The 18,856-nt window shown below is 39.9% G+C and overlaps 1 protein-coding gene across 1 annotated transcript in view; it reads left to right on the top strand.

Moving 5' to 3' along the window:
* mcf2l2 (MCF.2 cell line derived transforming sequence-like 2) overlaps window positions 1-15,335 on the top strand; it is a 118,802-nt gene extending 103,467 nt beyond the window's left edge. Inside the window, 2 exon segments of the mRNA XM_034140752.1 lie at window positions 1,952-2,067; window positions 12,737-15,335. Of these exon segments, the coding sequence (XP_033996643.1) occupies window positions 1,952-2,067; window position 12,737 (117 nt within the window). The 3' untranslated portion in view covers window positions 12,738-15,335.
* The last annotated feature ends 3,521 nt before the right edge of the window (window positions 15,336-18,856 follow it).

Genomic DNA, 18,856 nt, shown 5'->3' with positions numbered 1-18,856 from the left:
TTGATGCAAAACAAGTGACATTTGACCTTTTTAGAGAGTTTTAGCAAAAGAAACTCCACCTCTGATGATTTGGGTGGAAATGGGGGTTTTACCGTTTCTCTGGAACCCATTGGTCAATTTTGGTGATTGACATCTCTTTATGACCGTTAGAGCCAATAGAATCGAAGGGGAATCTCCCCTCTCACTAACATGGCACAACAAAAAGGTGGGGGCTTCGCGCATGTAGTTTTGCATCAGAGCGAGCCTACACTCTAGCTCTGACATCTAGAAACGGAAAAGCAGTTTTAATGCTTATGGATTATCAGAAATCATTTCAAAGGGACACAGACACATTAGATTAACCTATGGATTAACTTCAGCAGCGTTTTTATCGTTTTAATGCCATTGAAGACCACGTTTGACCAGACTACAGAGACAAGGTAAACCATGTTAGCATTTTTAGCTACCTAGCACCACATGTTTTGATGTCTGTTTTTGTTTATAAAGTCGCGATTTCGTATAATTGAGTGATAATGAGGGTACCCTTCGATTCTGTGTTACCTCACGATATGAAACGATGTGTTGGATGTGCAGAAAAGATAAATAATAAGGTTTTGTGAGTAAATTTCGGTGCAGTAATCTGTTAGCATTTTTCGCTCGTTGCTAATTCAGAGGCTCAGCGTTAGCATTGTGGGTTTTATTTTGAAAAAAAAAAAAATGATCAGTTAGATGAGTTTCTTCCCGTTACATGGATATAAAACATTCATAGTTTATTAAATGAACATGCCCTCAGACACTGTTTCCTGCAAGATGTTGCGGCAGTGCCCCGGTACCGGGGTATCTCGGGCTAAACAGGTTAAGTTCAAACATATAGAAGACCATTTGCAATCATAGAGTGGTGTGTCTTTTTCCAATAAATGATATACAGCAAAGTTAATCAGGTTTCACTTTTTGAACATTAATTAGCTTTAGCTCAAAGCCTTTTTTTAGAAACTTTATTTTCCTTTTTCTTAAACAACACATACAGTTTCAGTGACAAAAAAAAAAACTGCAGGTTGTCCATTTTTTGTTAAGGTCGAGATACATGTTAGTCATGGTTGACTATAGAAAATCTGTGTTCTAATTAATTTTTTTTTTTTTAATGTAAAAAAATAAAATAAAGAATCAGTTAGGGAAGAGTAGGCAGTTTCAAACTTTCCATGTACGTTAAAAATGGCTGCCATGTCCTATACAGTAGAATTTACAAGTGGAGCCTGCTCAAAGCCATTTTGACAAGCAAAAGCAATGGTCATTAAAAACATTTGACTTTAAACTTTTTACAAGTGTAACGGCCCGTCCACACGGCGGCGTGCGTTGAAGCTTCAACGCTTCTTCCCATTCACTTTGAATGGGGTGACGTCACGCTTTGCCGAACTGCATTGTGGTTCCGTCGCTTCGCGTTGCTCGCTTCAAAAGTTGAGAAAAGTTTAACTTTTGAAGCTTCGACGGAAGCGCCAGCCAATCAATATTGGCCAGTACAAGCTCTAGCCAATCAAACTGCCGTTTGGCGTGTAACGCAGCGTCCACACGGCAGCGTGCGTTGAAGCTTGCCAGCGGGCGTGTCTGAAACTCGACCAACAACCAATCACATGAATCTCCCGCCCCGGACACACAAAGCATGTGGTTTGATTGGCTAGAGCTTGTACTGGCATATGATTTGATTGGCTGACACTTGCGTCGAAGCTTCAAAAGTTGAACTTTTCTCAACTTTTGAAGCGAGCAACGCAAGCAAAGCGAAGCGACAGAACCACAATGCAGTTCGGCAAAGCATGACGTCATCCCATTCAAAGTGAATGGGAAGAAACGTTGAAGCTTCAACGCACGCCGCCGTGTGGACGGGCCGTTACACTTGTAAAAAGTTTAAAGTCAAATGTTTTCACGAAATTGAACCAGGTCCAAAATGGAAGTGACTTGGGTTGTTTTATTTGTGCAGGGAGACAGCAGTCGTTACCGGGTGCAGCTGACCTACCAGTCCCGTGATGCACAAGATCTCTCTCTGGGGACGGGGGACCTGGTCCAGTTTCTGGAGGAGGCGGAGAGCGGACACTGGTGAGTTTTAGTCACCTCTTATTGGAAATGTGGGATGTCAGTGAGCTTTTTCATGCCAACTCATTGTTTCCCTGCTTGGTTGCAGTTCTACTCCACTTAGCATTATATATAAAAACCTTTGGCATAGTGGGCCCGATCTTTCATTTCAAACACGTTTTGTTACTAAATTCAGGTCCCGGAACACACATTTACCAGTTTGATGCAGTGTTAATTTCGTCAACGAAAACTATGACGAAAAATGTTCGTCAACGACCTTTTTTACATGACTAAGACGAGACGATGACGAGCTAAAAATAGATTCTTGATAACGAAAATTTGACGAAATGTATATTTAGTTTTCGTTGACGAGACGAGACGGGACTAAGGTGTTAATGGTGGACTATCGGACATTAAAAATGCAGGGTATTTCCCCCCAATTGCCCGTATTGTCTGTCAAAATGCATCTTACATTTCTAACTTGCAATATTATTTCCGCTCTCTTCACTCCAGAAGAGCGATCTCCTCTCTGTGTGCGGGGGGCGGGGCCTAACAGACACGCTGCAGCGGCACACAGATCTGCCGGGGACGGAGCGTTCAGAGAGTATAGAGACACTCGACAAGTCTCGATGTGGACAAAGCTCGTTTGCCATGTTTTCGCGTTGACACGAGTAGAGTAGTCTGTCCAAACAGCCGGCCAAAAGGCGTCATATTCAGTCGGAGAAATGCACAATTTTCGACTTCCTTAACTCGTAGCTCTGTTGCCCCAATTACGAGTAACGTTATCACATCAGGTGTGCAGAGGTGGGAGAAGTACTAAGATCTTGTAGCTAAGTAAAAAAATACCATAGTGTAGAAAGAGTTCCTCAAGTCAAAGTATGATCATCAAAATATATTTAAAGTAGCGACAGTAAAAGTAGTCATTGTGCAGATTGGTCCATTTCAGAATAATATATATGATATGTTTTATAATGATTGATCATGAAAGTGTTCTCAAAGCTGGTAAAGGTGCAGCTAGTTTGAATGACTTTGTATACTGCAGGGTAGCTTGTGAATTTACTCCAGGTGGAACTAAAGTCTGATTTAACACTTGATTATATTTCACATCATTCATCCAGATCTGTAAAGTAACTAAAGGTATTAAATACATGTAGTGGAGTAGAAGTACACCATTTAACTATGAACTGTAGTGGAGTAGAAGTACACAGGAGCATAACATTTAAATACTCCAGTAAAGTACAAGTACCTCAACATTTTACTCAACTACAGTACAATATTTAAAAATAATTATATATATTTCATTTATTTCACATTTAAATAAAGCAATTAATTCGGTTAACAATTTGTTAGTTTTTTCCTTTAAAAAAATAACAAAAAGTAAATACAAGAATGCCGTTAAAGTACCGGATCGATAAGCAGTATTGATAAGACTAGTAGTACCGTAGAAAACCTTAACGATACCCATCCCTAGATATTACACAAGTAAAGTGTTAAGAAAGTGAAATGTTGCTTTACGAATTTCAACACTTGATGCTGTCACCTTAATTACAATTTCAGATACCTGTATTTGCCTAACTGAATTGGTTTAAAGAGAGAAAACATTTTGACTAAAAGTTGACTAAAATGTAATTTTTCATTGACTAAAAGTAGACTAAAACGTTTTGAGTTTTCGTCGACTAAAACTCGACTAAAACGTTTTGAGTTTTCGTCGACTAAAACTAGACTAAAACTATGAAGGATAGAAATGACTAAAATGTGACTAAAACTAATAACCATTTTCGTCTAAAGACTAAGACTAAGACTAAATCAAAAACAGCTGCCAAAATTAACACTGGTTTGATGCCAGTTCAACAAAAGCAGCATTTCTTATAATCTCACTTTGGATGTAGTTCTTTTAGTTCTCCTAAGGAATATATATGTTTGGCTCATCATTCTTTGAAGAAGATTACTAATGTTGAAGCAAATATTCCATGGCAGGAAAAGGACCATGCAGTTATTAACTTGTGTACTTAGTTTTTTTATGTTGAAAATAGGCTTGTCAATACCTGCATGCTTGAATGTGGAATACGTTGGAGGCAGAGTTAATTTGTGAGCAGCAGGCAGTGTTAAGATGATATTACACCCCATAATATGTTCATCAGATGAATTTTTTGAGAATGAAATGGACTTGGGTTTTTATAGGTTTAGTTAATAGTTGAACATTATCTCTCCACTCATCATTTTTTAATCACCTACAGCCCAGGTTCATTCCAACATGCTCCATTAACTGAAAGTCATCCCCTCTCCCCTCCCCCTTTACTGTCCGTCATCACTTTTATAAAGGCAAAAGGCAAAATTAGAAAAAGTCATTCATTAGTGTTTTTACAGTACCCGAGGACACAATATCCAGACTCTAGATATTTTGTTTTAAATGACCTGGCTACTGTAGGACACACTTTTAAACTGTGGTAACACCAGCCTAAATGTGCATTGCTGGTAAAGTTAATTCAGGAGAGACTTATTTTTGAGTAGACAAATATATTGATGTTGATGCTCATGAGAAGAGGTTGCTGAAGATCTGGATATGAGGAGTGGACTGGAGTCTTCCAGGTTAAGAATGCACTTGCTTTCAATAACGTAGGAAGGACTCTGAGCAAGGCTAATTTCCGGGAATATATCAGGGTGATACCAGAGATTTTGCACTCTAGAAAAAGGGAGGGCTGCTGGAGAGGTAATTAGTTGTTAGCATCTGCAACCCCAACACTCATTTTCACACATTTACAATGGGTTCTTGTGTATAATATTATTATGACTGATGTTAGGAACTTTTCACAGACTATTGGCAGCCACCATCAGCCCTATGAATACCTTGAAGCTGTGTTATAGTCACTGGGACATATTAGTGTCAATGTTTCACCAGAAATCTGCTCAACTAACCTTAATGGCACTGTGTACTACCTGCTGCTCTCTTAATTAGAAAGCACTGATCATCCAGCGGTCAGAATCACTGTATCATTGTGTCCTTTTATTCATGCATCATCTGCCACCAAAATAGTGAAGTACATGTTAAAAGAGTTGGTACCAACACAGTACTTCAGAGCTTTAATTGAAATGTACAACTGTACGCATTTTGACGTTCGGGCTTAAAGTCAGCTTCAGAAATATTTATTTCATTGATGTTTTGGTATAGTGTTAGTGTTTCTTTTTTAACATTAAAGCATGGAGACATTTTACAGTAGAGACACTAATATTGAACCTGAAAATGAGCAGAATATATTCCCCTTAAGCAAGTAGACATTATTCCCATAGATCAATAAAAAATAACGAATTATCACAAACAAAATGACCATACATTTTAATAATATAATTATATATTATATTTATATATATATAATATATTAGATTTTGAACAGACTAGCTTTTTCTATTGACTGAAAAAGTATTTACTAATCATCCTTCTCAGATTTCTTCTCATTTTGGTATCATACTGATTGTCTAGATGGACAAATGAACATGAACACCATACAATATCTGTACATGCAGTTATATTTGCTGTACCCTGTTTGTACAATGCCTGTAGCCTGATGCATGCTGGGCTCCAGCCGCCCACAACCCTGAAGAGCATTCATAGAAAAATAATGGAGCTTAGAATATAAAGCAGTGCACTACAACAACTCCATAAACTTCAGCATCGGATATCGAGTTGAATCCATCCTCGCTGACAGAGTATTGAGAAAAATGTAACATCACAATTCAGAAAGGCAGCATTTGACGCAGATCTGTTTTGATGACTTTGAGATAGTCTCAGCGTTGATGGTATTTTGTAGTTTTGCGTAAGAAAAGCATTTTTTCCACTCCCTCTGCTGCTATCTTTGATCATTACCCCCATGGGACCTCTGGTAAAAACTCTATGTAGAGTTTGGTCCACATTTATCAATCACGCTATAGCAAAAAATGTAACAGCTGCTTCCTGTAATCTACAAGGATTTAAGTCTCAGTGGGGCTCCTTTAGAATTCATTCAGTTTAACATTACCCTGGTGAAGTAGGGGGAGATACAACGACACAACGTTTGACTGATATTCTTTGCCAACTCAGGTTACTCTGTTTCTTTCCCCACATGATCAATACATTACACCAGAGGCGGGGGCTATGGGGGAACAGCCTCTGGAATCCACCACGGAAAGTGTGTTAGTCTTAAAGGGCCCATGTCATGGCCATTTCCACTGATCATAATTCCATTGTTGAGGTATACTAAAATAGATTTATACTGTGCAATTTTCCAAACTCACATTGGTTTCGCATACAGCATCTCTGTCAAGCATGTGTATTCAGCAGTATTCACTTTCTCCACTAAACGACTCGTTGGAGCTCTTGCCCCCCCCTCCCTGTGAGCCTAGTGTGCTCCGATTGGTCAGCTCGGCCACTCGTTCTGATTAGTCAACCACCAGAGAGGCTGCGCCCATGTCAGTGCTTTTCCCGGCTGCTCTCAGCGTAACATCAGTCTTATCATGGCGTCGGTACAGCGGTATATTTTATATACATATATATTTTTAACTGTTGTTATAGAAGAGTGTGACGGCCCCAGGGCCTTTGTCTTACGATGGGGTGGAGCTGAAGAGGGTAATCAGCGCGATCACGGACACCTCCGGACACTACGGCCCCAGTCTCTCTCCAAAGCGGCTGCAGGAAGACTAACTCTGCGATCCTCTCAACCACCTATCTTTGCATTTACCACAATAAATGTGCCGTGGTTTTGTAAACTCGTGTATGTCTCCTTGTCTTTCCGTTGTGGCCTACGAGCTACTCTCATAACAAAGAGTAAGTTATTTTTACCCGTTATAAACTACTACTGTTTGATGAGAAATCAAATCATGGTTTGCTATATATGAATTCAGGGAAGAAAGGATAGGCCTACTAAGTATTTCCATTAAACTTTATTTTTAGAAATGTACAAAATGAACATAAATATACATATATACACGGTATATCATCCATTCCTCCTCCTCTTGCCGGTGCGGTGCGGTGCCTTTTAGCACGACGCCTCAGTAGTAGTAGAATCCCTTCCCCGTCATGGATTGTCCGCCAGGATCTGGCTGGACGAAATCAAATGCAAATCACAAAATATTAGAGAAACTTAGTTGTTTTAGATTCGTTAGTAGTAGTTGTGTAATGAACAGCTTGCCTGCTAATATGCTAACCTAGCTTTGTTTACCTTGGTAGCTAACACGATATGAACGTTAGCTTGGAGGAAAGGCAACTATAATGCAGTGTAATAAAACTACTATGAACAAAAGCTAGTGGTTCATATTAGGCTAGCAATAACGTGTTTATAATTGCAATCGTATACGGGTATTCTGCTACCATACAATGTAACTTGCATGAATACATTGTTTTGCGCTAGCATACAGCTAGCCTCGTTAGCTACATGCAGTATATGTACGGTCACAATGTACGGTAAACCGGAGTATACTGTATGAGTATTCCGTGTGTGACTGCAGACATTCTCCTGCCATGACAAACATGTAAGGCCATCTGCTGACATTGTAGTTGATATATTTAAACGCTAGCAACGTAGCATCACAAAAATGTTTTTCTGACCAAAACTAGCTCAAGCTCCGTGTGTTAGATCGCTACGCCAGCTATAATGTAATTACGTTTCGCGACTGACCGGCAAATCACCCGCAGTATACTGTCAATAGGTATTTTGTGTGTGAATGCAGACATTCTCCTGCTATGAGATACATGTATGCAAGGCCATCTGCTGATATTAGAGTTGATATATGGAAACTCTAGCAACTTAGTTAGCACAGTTAGCACTGTGTCAATGGCTTAGCAGTCCAACACAGTTTACACATTTAAACAGTCTTGTTTGATAAATACACAAATAACAATGCAAACTTACAGGTTGTATACCCAGATCTTCCCCTGCTCCAAACGGTCCAAACAAGCTGTGCATATCCGGCCTCAAACTGGGCAATGTTTTGGAAGCTTTCGTCTGTGAAATGCCGGTTCTTCGAACCTCTGGAGGAGGAACACGCCGCTGCTGGTGTGGCCATAGCTCTTCGGGATTGGTCCATTTCGTTCCGGGTACCGCATGACATCAGGCGGTACCCGGAACTAAATGGAAGACTCAAATGGGCAGTGACGTATCTCCAACGAGGCGTTTTGGGGAGGTATTTTCTGTGTTAGAGTTTTACTCGCTACAGGGTGTACTTTGAGGGTTTTGACTCTGCACACCGTTTACATGCATAAAAACCTTCATAACACACAAGGGGACGGGTAATAACCGGAAAAGCATGACATGGGAGCTTTAAAGAGACTAACACACTTAGATGAAAGCTCGACTTGCTTTGAATTTGCTCATTTTACATCAGCTCTTGCAAATTTCAGCCCTAAAAGCTATCTCTTATCGTCCGCATCTGCAGCTAAAAGAACTCACACTCTTCGTTTGAGGGAAGTGAAGAACTTAGAATCCTCCCTTTTTACTTTTTGTTGGATTAGTTAGTGTGCAACTGTGTATAAAGTTATTTACAGCTCATGCACGCTGTTTGCATATTTATATTTTGTTGTGTCTTGTAAAATCTGTTAAGTTAATGTATTTAGTTCAGTCTTGTATCCTGTTTTATTTTGTAGTAACCTTTCCTTCTTGTTGCAGATCACCTCACTTCCTCCCTTTGTGTGTTTTCCCTCCACTGTGATTGTCGACCCCGCCCTGATTGTCTGCACCTGTGCCCAGTGGCGGCACCAGAGATTTTCTTTTGGGGGTGCTGTGGGGTAGCTTGACGTTTCATAGAGGGTGCTCAAACATTTAGGGTTTCCCATTAATGTCCCGGGCGCTACAGTGGAATTTTCTACTGCAACACTCCCCACACGCACACACACAGTGTACCCGCGACCCGATTTTTTTTTAAATATTGAAGTTAAAAGCATCAATCTGGTGCACTCTGAGAGCAACATCAAGAGATCTATGGATATCTCTCAACACCCATATGAAACAGAACAGTAAACAGATTTTCTATTTCTTTATGGATATTTTACAAATCACTCCCCTTTTAAACTGTATTCTTGTTTTACTGTCATATAGTATTTCATACCTGTTTTTCATTTATGCTCTTATTTTTTTATACCTATAATGATCATATAAACGTGTGCCTCAGAAATACTTATTCTGTGTTTTGAGACCCACTGAGATAACTAAGACTAAAGTTAACTATCTAAACACTGAGAGTCCTTTACTTCACCTGAGCTGAGGTTATCTGAGACTCTCAGTCTGACAGGAGAGAGTTCTCCCTCCACCTTGTTGTTGAAAAAGCTCCTTATATCCGTTAGCGTAGCTAGCACCAGATGCTAACCACAACGATCTCCGGTACCAGTGCGCGCTCTCTCTCTCTCGCTCGCGCACACACACAAAATGGCTTGTGCCACACACACACAGAGCATAGCTTGAATGAAACACAGAGACCCAGAAGTAGGCTACTTGTACTGTACTGTAGCATATTATTTTCGAATCAATCCTTTTTCAAATTATGAATTTCACACATAAAAAAAAAAAGACATACATTTCTTGGGGGTGCTTAGGGGGTGCTATGGCTATCCTGGGGGGTGCTTCAGCACTGCCTGTGCCCCCTTAGCCTGTGCCCCCTTAGCCTGTGCCCCCTTAGCCTGCCTATATATAGATCCTGTCTCCCTTGTCTTGTTGCCAGTTCGTTTCATCCCATGTGCCAGACAGCCAGCGTCAAGTCCATGTCTTTCTGCTAAGAGCTAAGAACCGAGTTTGGAATTTATTTTATCCTTTGCATTTTTTGGAACTACTTTGGTAACCTTTTAAGAGTGTTTTTTTTTATTGTTTGCTTTTGGGGGAAATGGAAAGGGAAAATACATATTGTAATTATGAATATTGTTTTATAATATAGTTCAGGTTACAGTGCAGAACCACTGCACAGATGAAGGTCACTTTGCGAACATTATTAGACTCCAACTCTGTTTTCAGCAAATGAGCAATGCAATTTGGCATGTCGTGTTTATTGCCTTTTTGTTAATTGCCCCATAAATGACAAAATCAAACCAAATTGGCACATTTCTGTATTTGTATTTTCAAAGGTTAGTGCTCCTGTGGTTTATGTTCTTTAACTCAAGGCAAGAAGAAGAAGTCATTATTCTTACGTTTCCATATTCTTGAGGTCGGTTCCAGCTTCAAAAGTAGCTTAAAAGAGCTGAAAATCTAGTTTCTGCTGACCTTTTGTGTTTTCTTCTTCTTGTCCTGTCCAACAGATCCCACAATTTTCAATTTTTGGGATTTTGTTATCCATGTCTTTTCTCTTAGCCTCCGAAACCTTTTTTAAGGTGGTCTTATTCCTAATTGATACATTTGCATGTTTAATAATTAAGAGACATTTAATGAGCTGGCTCTATTCCAGGTCTTTAATGGTGTGTTTGGTCGGAAAACCAGCTCTGCAAAACCAATTATGTCGGTCATTAGGACGAAGCATATAACTGACAAACCCCTCACATGAAGCCTCATTAAAAAAAAATCTGAAACATGAGTGGTACCATTTGAACATGAGACTTCCATTTCACCAAGGTTTGCTTTCAGGCTGTGATGTTAGTCAGTCACCAGACTGGGGCGAGGAACAGATTACAGGCAATGGGATTATCAAATCAGGATGCAAATAATAGGAACTGTATTCTGTTACAGTTGTATAAAAATGACTGCTACATTTCCCAAAAATTGGGGATTGCTATCAGGATTACAATGTTTCTCAAAATCTAAAAAGAGCATACAGTATAGTGTTTGTTGTAAAGGACCAGATGTTCTCTCTTCTCTGTAAACTGTGCTGTTCTGTAGGCTAATACTCAAAGAGTGAATCTATACGCCTACTGCCTGAATCTGTTTTATGGTTTTCACTTTCTTTGCTTCATTTGTTCTGTTTTTAATTCAGCAGGTGAACCTATATGTTCATAAAATAGTGTGTGAGCTTAACTGTGTGTATTAAACTAAGGCTATATATGGGCAGGTTTTCCTATAAACAAAATCCTTTCTGATCCTAAATATCTTGCCTTGGATATAGAGGTAATCCAAAAGTAATCAGGTTACATTTATTTTATATTTTGATAATCAGATTAGGTAACTGATTATTTTTTACAAGTAACTAGTAATTGTAACGGAATACATTTTTAAAGTAACCCTCCCAACCCTGCAGTCACATGCCTCTACTACAAACACCTATTAAATCAGCACTTACACTATGAAAATGTACTTTCCTATTTGGGGTATTCAACAAAGAAAGATTGCTTTGGTTCAACATGTACATAAAAAGCAGAGTCAAGTCTAATAAATAAATAAACTATGGTTCCTGTACATTTCAGAGCTACTGTATCCACTTTCCCTCTGCTGCATTGTGTCTCATGTTCTAGGTTAGTGAAGAACCTTTTAACAGAGGAGACAGGACTGGTTCCTTCCAGTATACTGCAAACAGCATCTGAAGGTCACTCATTAAGTAACAACGCTACATCTGACTAACCACTGGCAGCAATGCTGTAACTCACTCAGTCACACACCACTCCTCCCTCCGCTCCACTACTCCAACTTCAGCTGCTTCTCTCTCGCTCACATGGCAGTTGGGCCAGGGGATTGGGTGGGAAGCTGCTCTGGGAAAGGGGGGGGGGGGGCTGTTGGACATGCTTCAGGTTGGATGGAGTGGATGGGGATGGAAGAGCTTTGGCTTGTTCAGTTGAATAATCAGAGCATGATATCACTGGTTGGAGCACATTCGCACATCTCTTTCCATTAAAGATGATGGGAGTGGACGTACAGTAGGAAGAAAAAAATATATTTTGATGCCAAGATTTATTATCTCACTTTGATTGATCAAGACTTGTCCTGGTTTCATTAATGAAAAAATAAAAGATTGCATACAAATATATATTTTTTAATGAAAACCTACAACCCTGGAACCAAAATCAAAAGATCCTATAGTCAAATAATTATAATAATCATAATGATCATTATTTTGAAAAAATATTTTATATATTAAATTATAAAGGGAACTATTTTGTTTCAATGTTAAGGAACGGTAAAAATGTCCCTAAATTTAAAGTTGGGAAAAGTATTTCTGAAACCAGAGACATGTATTTTGCAATACCGTATTGATGACTTTGTCTCTGTTCCCTCGCTTTAATGTCCCCTCTACCCTCACTCCCCATCCTCACATCTCCTACATATCACGCCGGCTGGAAAGCTTCTGGAAGTGTTCGCAGCGGCCTCACTTGTTTTGTTCCTGCGCTCTGTCCGCCTCTCTCCAACCATCACTTCCCTCTCCTCACTTTCCCTTCTCTTCTCTTCCCTTTATCTATTTTTTAAGTTTTTGAGGAAGACAGAACTTGCTATACTTAACACGCTTAGCAGTTATTATTCAGTATTTTGGATAAGTGTAACCCTTTTATAAATCCCTCTTCACCTGATTTGGTCACTTATGTCTGCCTTCCCCATAATTCTTGCCTTTTGATATGTTGCAGATTTTGAATGCCTTACTATTATGTCTCTGTGTTATTTTATACTGGCAGGGCAGTCCTGGCTGTGCATCCCCCTCCCGAAGCATTATGTTTGAATGCCATTGTTTGTTCACGTCAAATACTTTTTTTGTGAATTATTATATAAGAAAGATCGTCAATTGTATTTAAAGGTTAAACTAACTTGAATATTTTTTTTTTCAGATATCTTCAGTGATCTGTGTACAGCAATACTCTCTGACTCGGATGAAAATGAAGCCAGTACGTGGGGAGATGTGTCTCAAGACAGCTGATGAACCTGGCTGACTATATTGGACTACAACATTTTTTGTTGGATCACAAACATGGTTTTTCAACCACAGTTTCCTAGTTTTCTACTTGTAGTTATTCATGATGGACTACAAATATGCCCTGCTATCCTTTTTTCAACTGTTTTCATGTCTGACACTTTGAAGCTTCTCTGTGAAGCCTCTGGAAAAAGCTGGAACCTTAACATGCCAGAATGCCACAGCGGGAGAGTGGAGTGCTACATCTGTAAGACTTTTAATTCTAAGAACTACAAGCTGTCATCTGTGGAGATTGAAAACCTGAATCGTTGTAGTTATTGGATTTTACTGGATTAACTCTATTGTACTGTAGACAATGCAACTCCAGAGTGGTTGGGCTGAATACCTAAAACACTCAGTTCCCATTTCTGACTTTGAAAACCTTAGGGAACGTGATAAAGTCTGTGTGCTGGTTGTGAGCAGACCTTGGCAAGGTGCCTTGTTTAGCTGCTACACTTCGCTGAAGTAAAACTCTTTCAGACCAGGTTCTGCCTCTGCTGCCCTGCTTTAGTCGCTCAACTCTTCAGGTTCAAACTATGACACCTTGCAGTAGCTGCATGCTCCAGAACAACTTTGAAGTTGTCTCACTTGCCTTTACTCACTCTTGTAGAACCCCACATAATGTCATTACGTTACATCAGATTATGTTATCTCAAAGTGTCAGCTCTTGCACCCTGTAGACTTGCAAAAGAAATATCTCCCCTTCATACTTGAAGTTACCCCAGATAACCCTGTCATTATAAAAGAAAAATAATTTACATTGGTTTTATTCAATCTGAAATAACTTAGGGCATGTCCTCACATGTGTCATACAGATAAAATATGATGTTTTGGTCGGAAACCTTTTATATGTAAATCATTGTTTATTTTGATCCATGATGCCATTTTTGGCATAGAAGGTTTCATGGTTGGAGATGTTAACATTTTGTACAATTTTTCCAAGGTCCAAGATGTGGTTCTCCTAATTGACTACTTATTATGTTTGCTATAATGCATTTACATGTTCATCTTTAGCAAAAATAACAACATTTTAAACAGTAAGTGATATAGGAATATCACACTATCTGTCACTCACTTAGGACATTTGATTGATTACATAATTTATCTCAACAACATTGGCATCGACTCATAGCTAGCAATGTTCATACACATATATTATCAGCGACCAGATTGATTGTATTTTCACTATAGATACTATGAAGAATCTGAATACCGGTTGTGTAGCTGAATTCAATAGAGCGGTGCAGCGATGACATATTTTGGGGTTTCCTCGACAATATTAGCAACAGGATTTGTCCATTCGATTTTAGAAGGGTTCAGAAAATAAGCTCTTTGGCAAACACATATTTAAGATTATTTTTGAAGCCTTAATACAATCCGCAGGAGTAAAAGCTAACCTTAGGTTATAAACTAACTACATCATGGTCGAACGGCTTAGTATCAAGACCACTAAGCTAACAGCAGACTTGTGTTTAGCATGAACATTTTTTAGCCAATTGTTAGCAACCTCTGTTTTTATGAAACAGAGAAGCTATAGATATTCACAACTTGGGAATTTACTGACCAACTTTATGTTGAAGAACAACACTTTGACATTTTGAAGTTTCTGTCCCACAGGCCGCATTTCAGGAATCTAACCCAAAACCCAGGAAGAAAGTGCTAAAATGCTAACTCATTTCTGCGTTTTAGTACTTACTACTGCACTACTCTATAGCCCAGCTTTGCATCAGCATTATCAGATTCAGAGTCTTGTGAAGTCCAAGTTGAAACCAGTGTTTTTGTTACTGAGATATTAGCAATTGTTAGCTATTTGTAAGCTTCAGGTAAGCTAAGCTGCAAAGTCATGTCAGGGAACTGGCAATTTGCTGCAAGTGATTTTTCAGGGAGATGCTTGTTATCAGGCTGCACCCGGGCTGTTTCCTACCCACAGCTGTATAGGATTCACTTTTCCAGAGAGTATAATGGCTCTGTACACTGAAGTTTCATTCATGGAGAGGGAATGGAGAACATTACAGTAAATGTAAATAACTGCCATTGCCAGTCTAACATTGCATCATTTTCGGCTGAAGATCAATTGTTCTGTATGTCCGCTGTAATGTTGTACACCATTTTCCCTAAGAGGCTTTCGGCATTGTTTTGCATATCTACTGATAGATTGAATTCTACGGACTATTTACTGAGAAATCTCAGACAGCATCACTGTACTCCGGATAGACGGCATGTCCCAGATAGCTTCCTACACATACTCATTTACTTATGTAAATGAAAGGAGAAATCGAGATGATCTTATAGTCTGCATATTCACCTGAGGACTGAATACATAACTGGAATCAGTCTTTAAAAGCAACGCCCCAACGTTGATAGGCAAATAAAAATGATGCATAGATGGATAGGTATATTGGTGGATATATGGAAGTATAAAGTAGGTAGGTGGATGGATGGAAGTATAAAGTAGGTAGGTGGATGGATGGAAGTATAAAGTAGGTGGATGGATGGATGGATGGATGGATGGAAGTATAAAGTAGGTGGATGGATGGATGGATGGATGACATAGAACTAATAGTAGGTAGGTGGATGGAAGGAAGGATGAATTCAGGGATTAATGTATGGATGATCCATATATTTTTCGACACCATAACTTGCTTACCATAACAGATGGGAAACCTCTATTAAAAGTCCTATACATTTAACACAAATGTGATTAAGACATTCACTCCTCTTAAACATGCTGTACATTTTGTTTATCCTCTCCTAAATGAAACATATTGTATCTTTGTAAAGAAATATTTCTATTGTACTGCATCCTGCTGTAATTTAACATTTAACCATATTATGGAATGTATCAAGTCTGTATATTGCACAATCTGTCATTTTAATGTACATATTGATTTATTGTGATAATATGCATTTTCATTATGAACTTTGTTGCCCTGTATTTCAATTTTAAACTTGGTCCATTATTCCAAACTTAAAAATACAAAATATCACTGACATTTTATAATCCTCATGTGTGGTGTTGTTTTATAGGTACTATAGCCAATTATGTAATAACTGAGGCATTAACTGTTCCATGTACATTTTGTTTTTGAGAGTTTTTGCACAAATCCAAACCAGCAGAAATGGACCTGATTTGTCATTTTAGCCAGGAGAAGACCACCTCATCAGAAGGAAAACGTGCGGAAGCTCCAGAAAACAAACCTTCATTTTTCTTTTCTGGTTGCTTTGTGTAATCTTGTCAACATTTGTCATCAGTTTTCACTGGAGGAACAGTGCCCTGCCTAGTGCCATAAAGTAATCCAACACATTTCCCACCAAATTTGACCTGGTGTTGTGAATTCAGAAATAATTTCAGAAGCAGTTGCCAGTTTTTGTTATTGATGATTTTGTTCATTCATGGGCTTACAATTCTGAGTAGTGGTCTACCTATAAAAACCCAAAAGGTATTAGTTTCTATAATTTGGACAGTTAGTAACAGTTGCTCATGAATTACAGTCATGCAAAAATAATTACCAAAACTGTCCGTTCTATCACAGTTTACAGATAGATTTCTGCCCGTCACCAATGCCTTCTGATCATTTACTTATTCATTCATTACTTCTGCCTGGTTTCCAATGTTACCATCTCACTTGGTAACCAAGACAAAGCCCTTCTCTCATCTTAAAACTACATCCCAACTCAATCTCGTAGGAGCTTTCTATCATCTCAGAGGTCACGAGGGTGCCAAGGTCGGTAAACTGCTAGGAAAGGCAATGCTCCACATTTAATTTGTGGGTGTATGTAAAATGCACCTTTGTATGGGTGTGAGTGTTCTGGCTCACACTGGAGTTAAAAATGATGGAAAGAGAATGCGGGTTGTGAAAACAAACAAAGTGTATTGAAAAAATATCCGGGGTGGCTACTGCAAGACAGACCAGAACCAGGTTACCATCATGCTTTTATTTAGTAACTCATAACCGGATCCTGATCAGCTGTCTGGCCTCCGGCTGAGCCACTCCCATCACTCCAGCAGCTGGCGCTCTAACCACAACCCACTGCCACAATGGGTTTTACAAAGGACTGTCCGATGGGATGGCTGCCATGACTCTCCTTCCGAGCCTGGATGACCTCGTTGATACAGCCCTTAGCCGCTTTCACACCAAGTACTTTGCCGTACTTAGTTCCCAGCACTTAGTACCCCCATGGAACTAAGAGCCGATCGCGTTCACACCGGAATAAATTCCCTGAGGGAAGATAACGCAAATGAAGCCGCTGACGTCACTTCTTCTTCTGCTTTGGGTTTACTGGCAGGCCACAAACAACTTCACGGCGTCCCCGGAGTTGGGGACTGGCTTCAGAGTAAATCGCCAGAACGCCGACACCTCATCACTCCAATGTTTTTTTTTGTGTTGCCATAACTTGTTCTTTCTCCGTTGGTGCGCGGGGCTAATGCTAATAATGCTAATGCCAGCAAATACAATGGCGGCTTCAAAAAATGTTTCCTAGTTTTACGGGGAGTGGTTTGCAATTCGCAGCCAATCAGAAATTGGAACTTTTTTCTCCCCAGGAAAGTACCACCTCTCTAGCAGGCACTAAAAAGGGGGTAAAAGTTCTCATGAACTAAGTTCTCTTTTTGGTGTGAACGCAAAATCCCAGGAACTAAACGTGAAAAGTACGGGGAAAAGTACTCCGGTGTGAAAGCGCCTATTAGGGTTGATAGACTTGATCTGCATGGCCCATTCAGGACCACTTGCATACTTGCAGTAGCACACTTACCGTAACAGAATGACAGCAGCCCCTTTGGGAGAACTGCAGTCATAGAGCAGCAGTACCGACCATTTTGTGTCTATCTATCTATCAAGTAAAAGTAAGAGGCTCTCCAGTCATCCCAAGGGTGAGCCAGGCCGCCCGCTTCAAAATGTCAACTCACCCCTAACTGAATGCCTGGCTGGGACTGCAGAGCATGCCCACACTGTTCCTGGGTTCAATAGCCGCGTTCACACCGGAGTACTTTTCCCCGTACTTTTCGCGTTTAGTTCCGTTAGTACCCCTTATGTCGCGTTCACACCAAAAAGAGGAACTTTTACCCCCATTTTTAGTGCCTGCTGAGAGATGGTACTTTCCTGGGGGAAAAAAGTGCCCCAGTTCTGATTGGCTGGGCGAATTGCAAAACAGGCCCCGTAAACTCTGAAATGTTTTGTAGAGCCGCCATTTTATTATCCTCGCATTAGCATTATTAGCATTAGCATTCGCCCAGCGCACAAACGCAGAGAGACTAACTTATGGCAACACAAAATAAAACATGGGAGCGGTGGAGATGAGGAGGTGTCGGCGTTCTGGCGATTTACTCGGAAGGCTTCAGTAGAAGCTGCTGGGAGTCCCAGCAGCTTCTACTGAAGCCAGTCCCCAACTCTGGGGACTTCCGGCCGGGGACTTCGGGTGGCAGTATACACCGTGAAGTGGTTTGCGGCCTGCCAGTAAACCCAAAGCAGAAGAAGACAAAGTCATTTACGTAATCTTCCCTCAGGGAACTTATTCCGGTGTGAACGCGATCTGTACTAAGTGCCCTGGGGTAATAACTATTGATAATAAAAGATTTACCCCACAAGGAACACATGTTCGTTTTACATAACGGGCCAGAGACAGTTTCAGTTACAGTTAACACAATTACTTTATAACAATCAATTAACTATTCTAAAAACACCAGATACACATTATACAATCAGCTAAAAGTTAATACTGGGACATAGGAGGTACAAGACAGGGCTGGGGCTTACCAGGCGGCAATAAATCAAAAAGGGGGAAGGGTCCAACTCAAAACCACCCGTGACACCGCAAACCAAACAACAGGACTCGTGAAGAACACCACCACCAGGGATTGGGGTTGCCGCCTCAGGCCCACAGCACCTGTCTGACAAGAGGAAGACGGTTAAAACCTCCACACAGTATTACACTTAAATAAACAATTAAATAAATAACCAAACAAATACAACCAAATAAATTAACTTATCCAAATAAAGTC

The sequence above is a fragment of the Trematomus bernacchii genome, unplaced genomic scaffold (genome assembly GCF_902827165.1).
Source record: "Trematomus bernacchii unplaced genomic scaffold, fTreBer1.1, whole genome shotgun sequence".
NCBI lineage: Eukaryota > Metazoa > Chordata > Actinopteri > Perciformes > Nototheniidae > Trematomus > Trematomus bernacchii.
The sequence above is the reverse complement of the archived record's forward strand: the minus strand, read 5'-3'. Positions and strand labels throughout refer to the sequence as shown.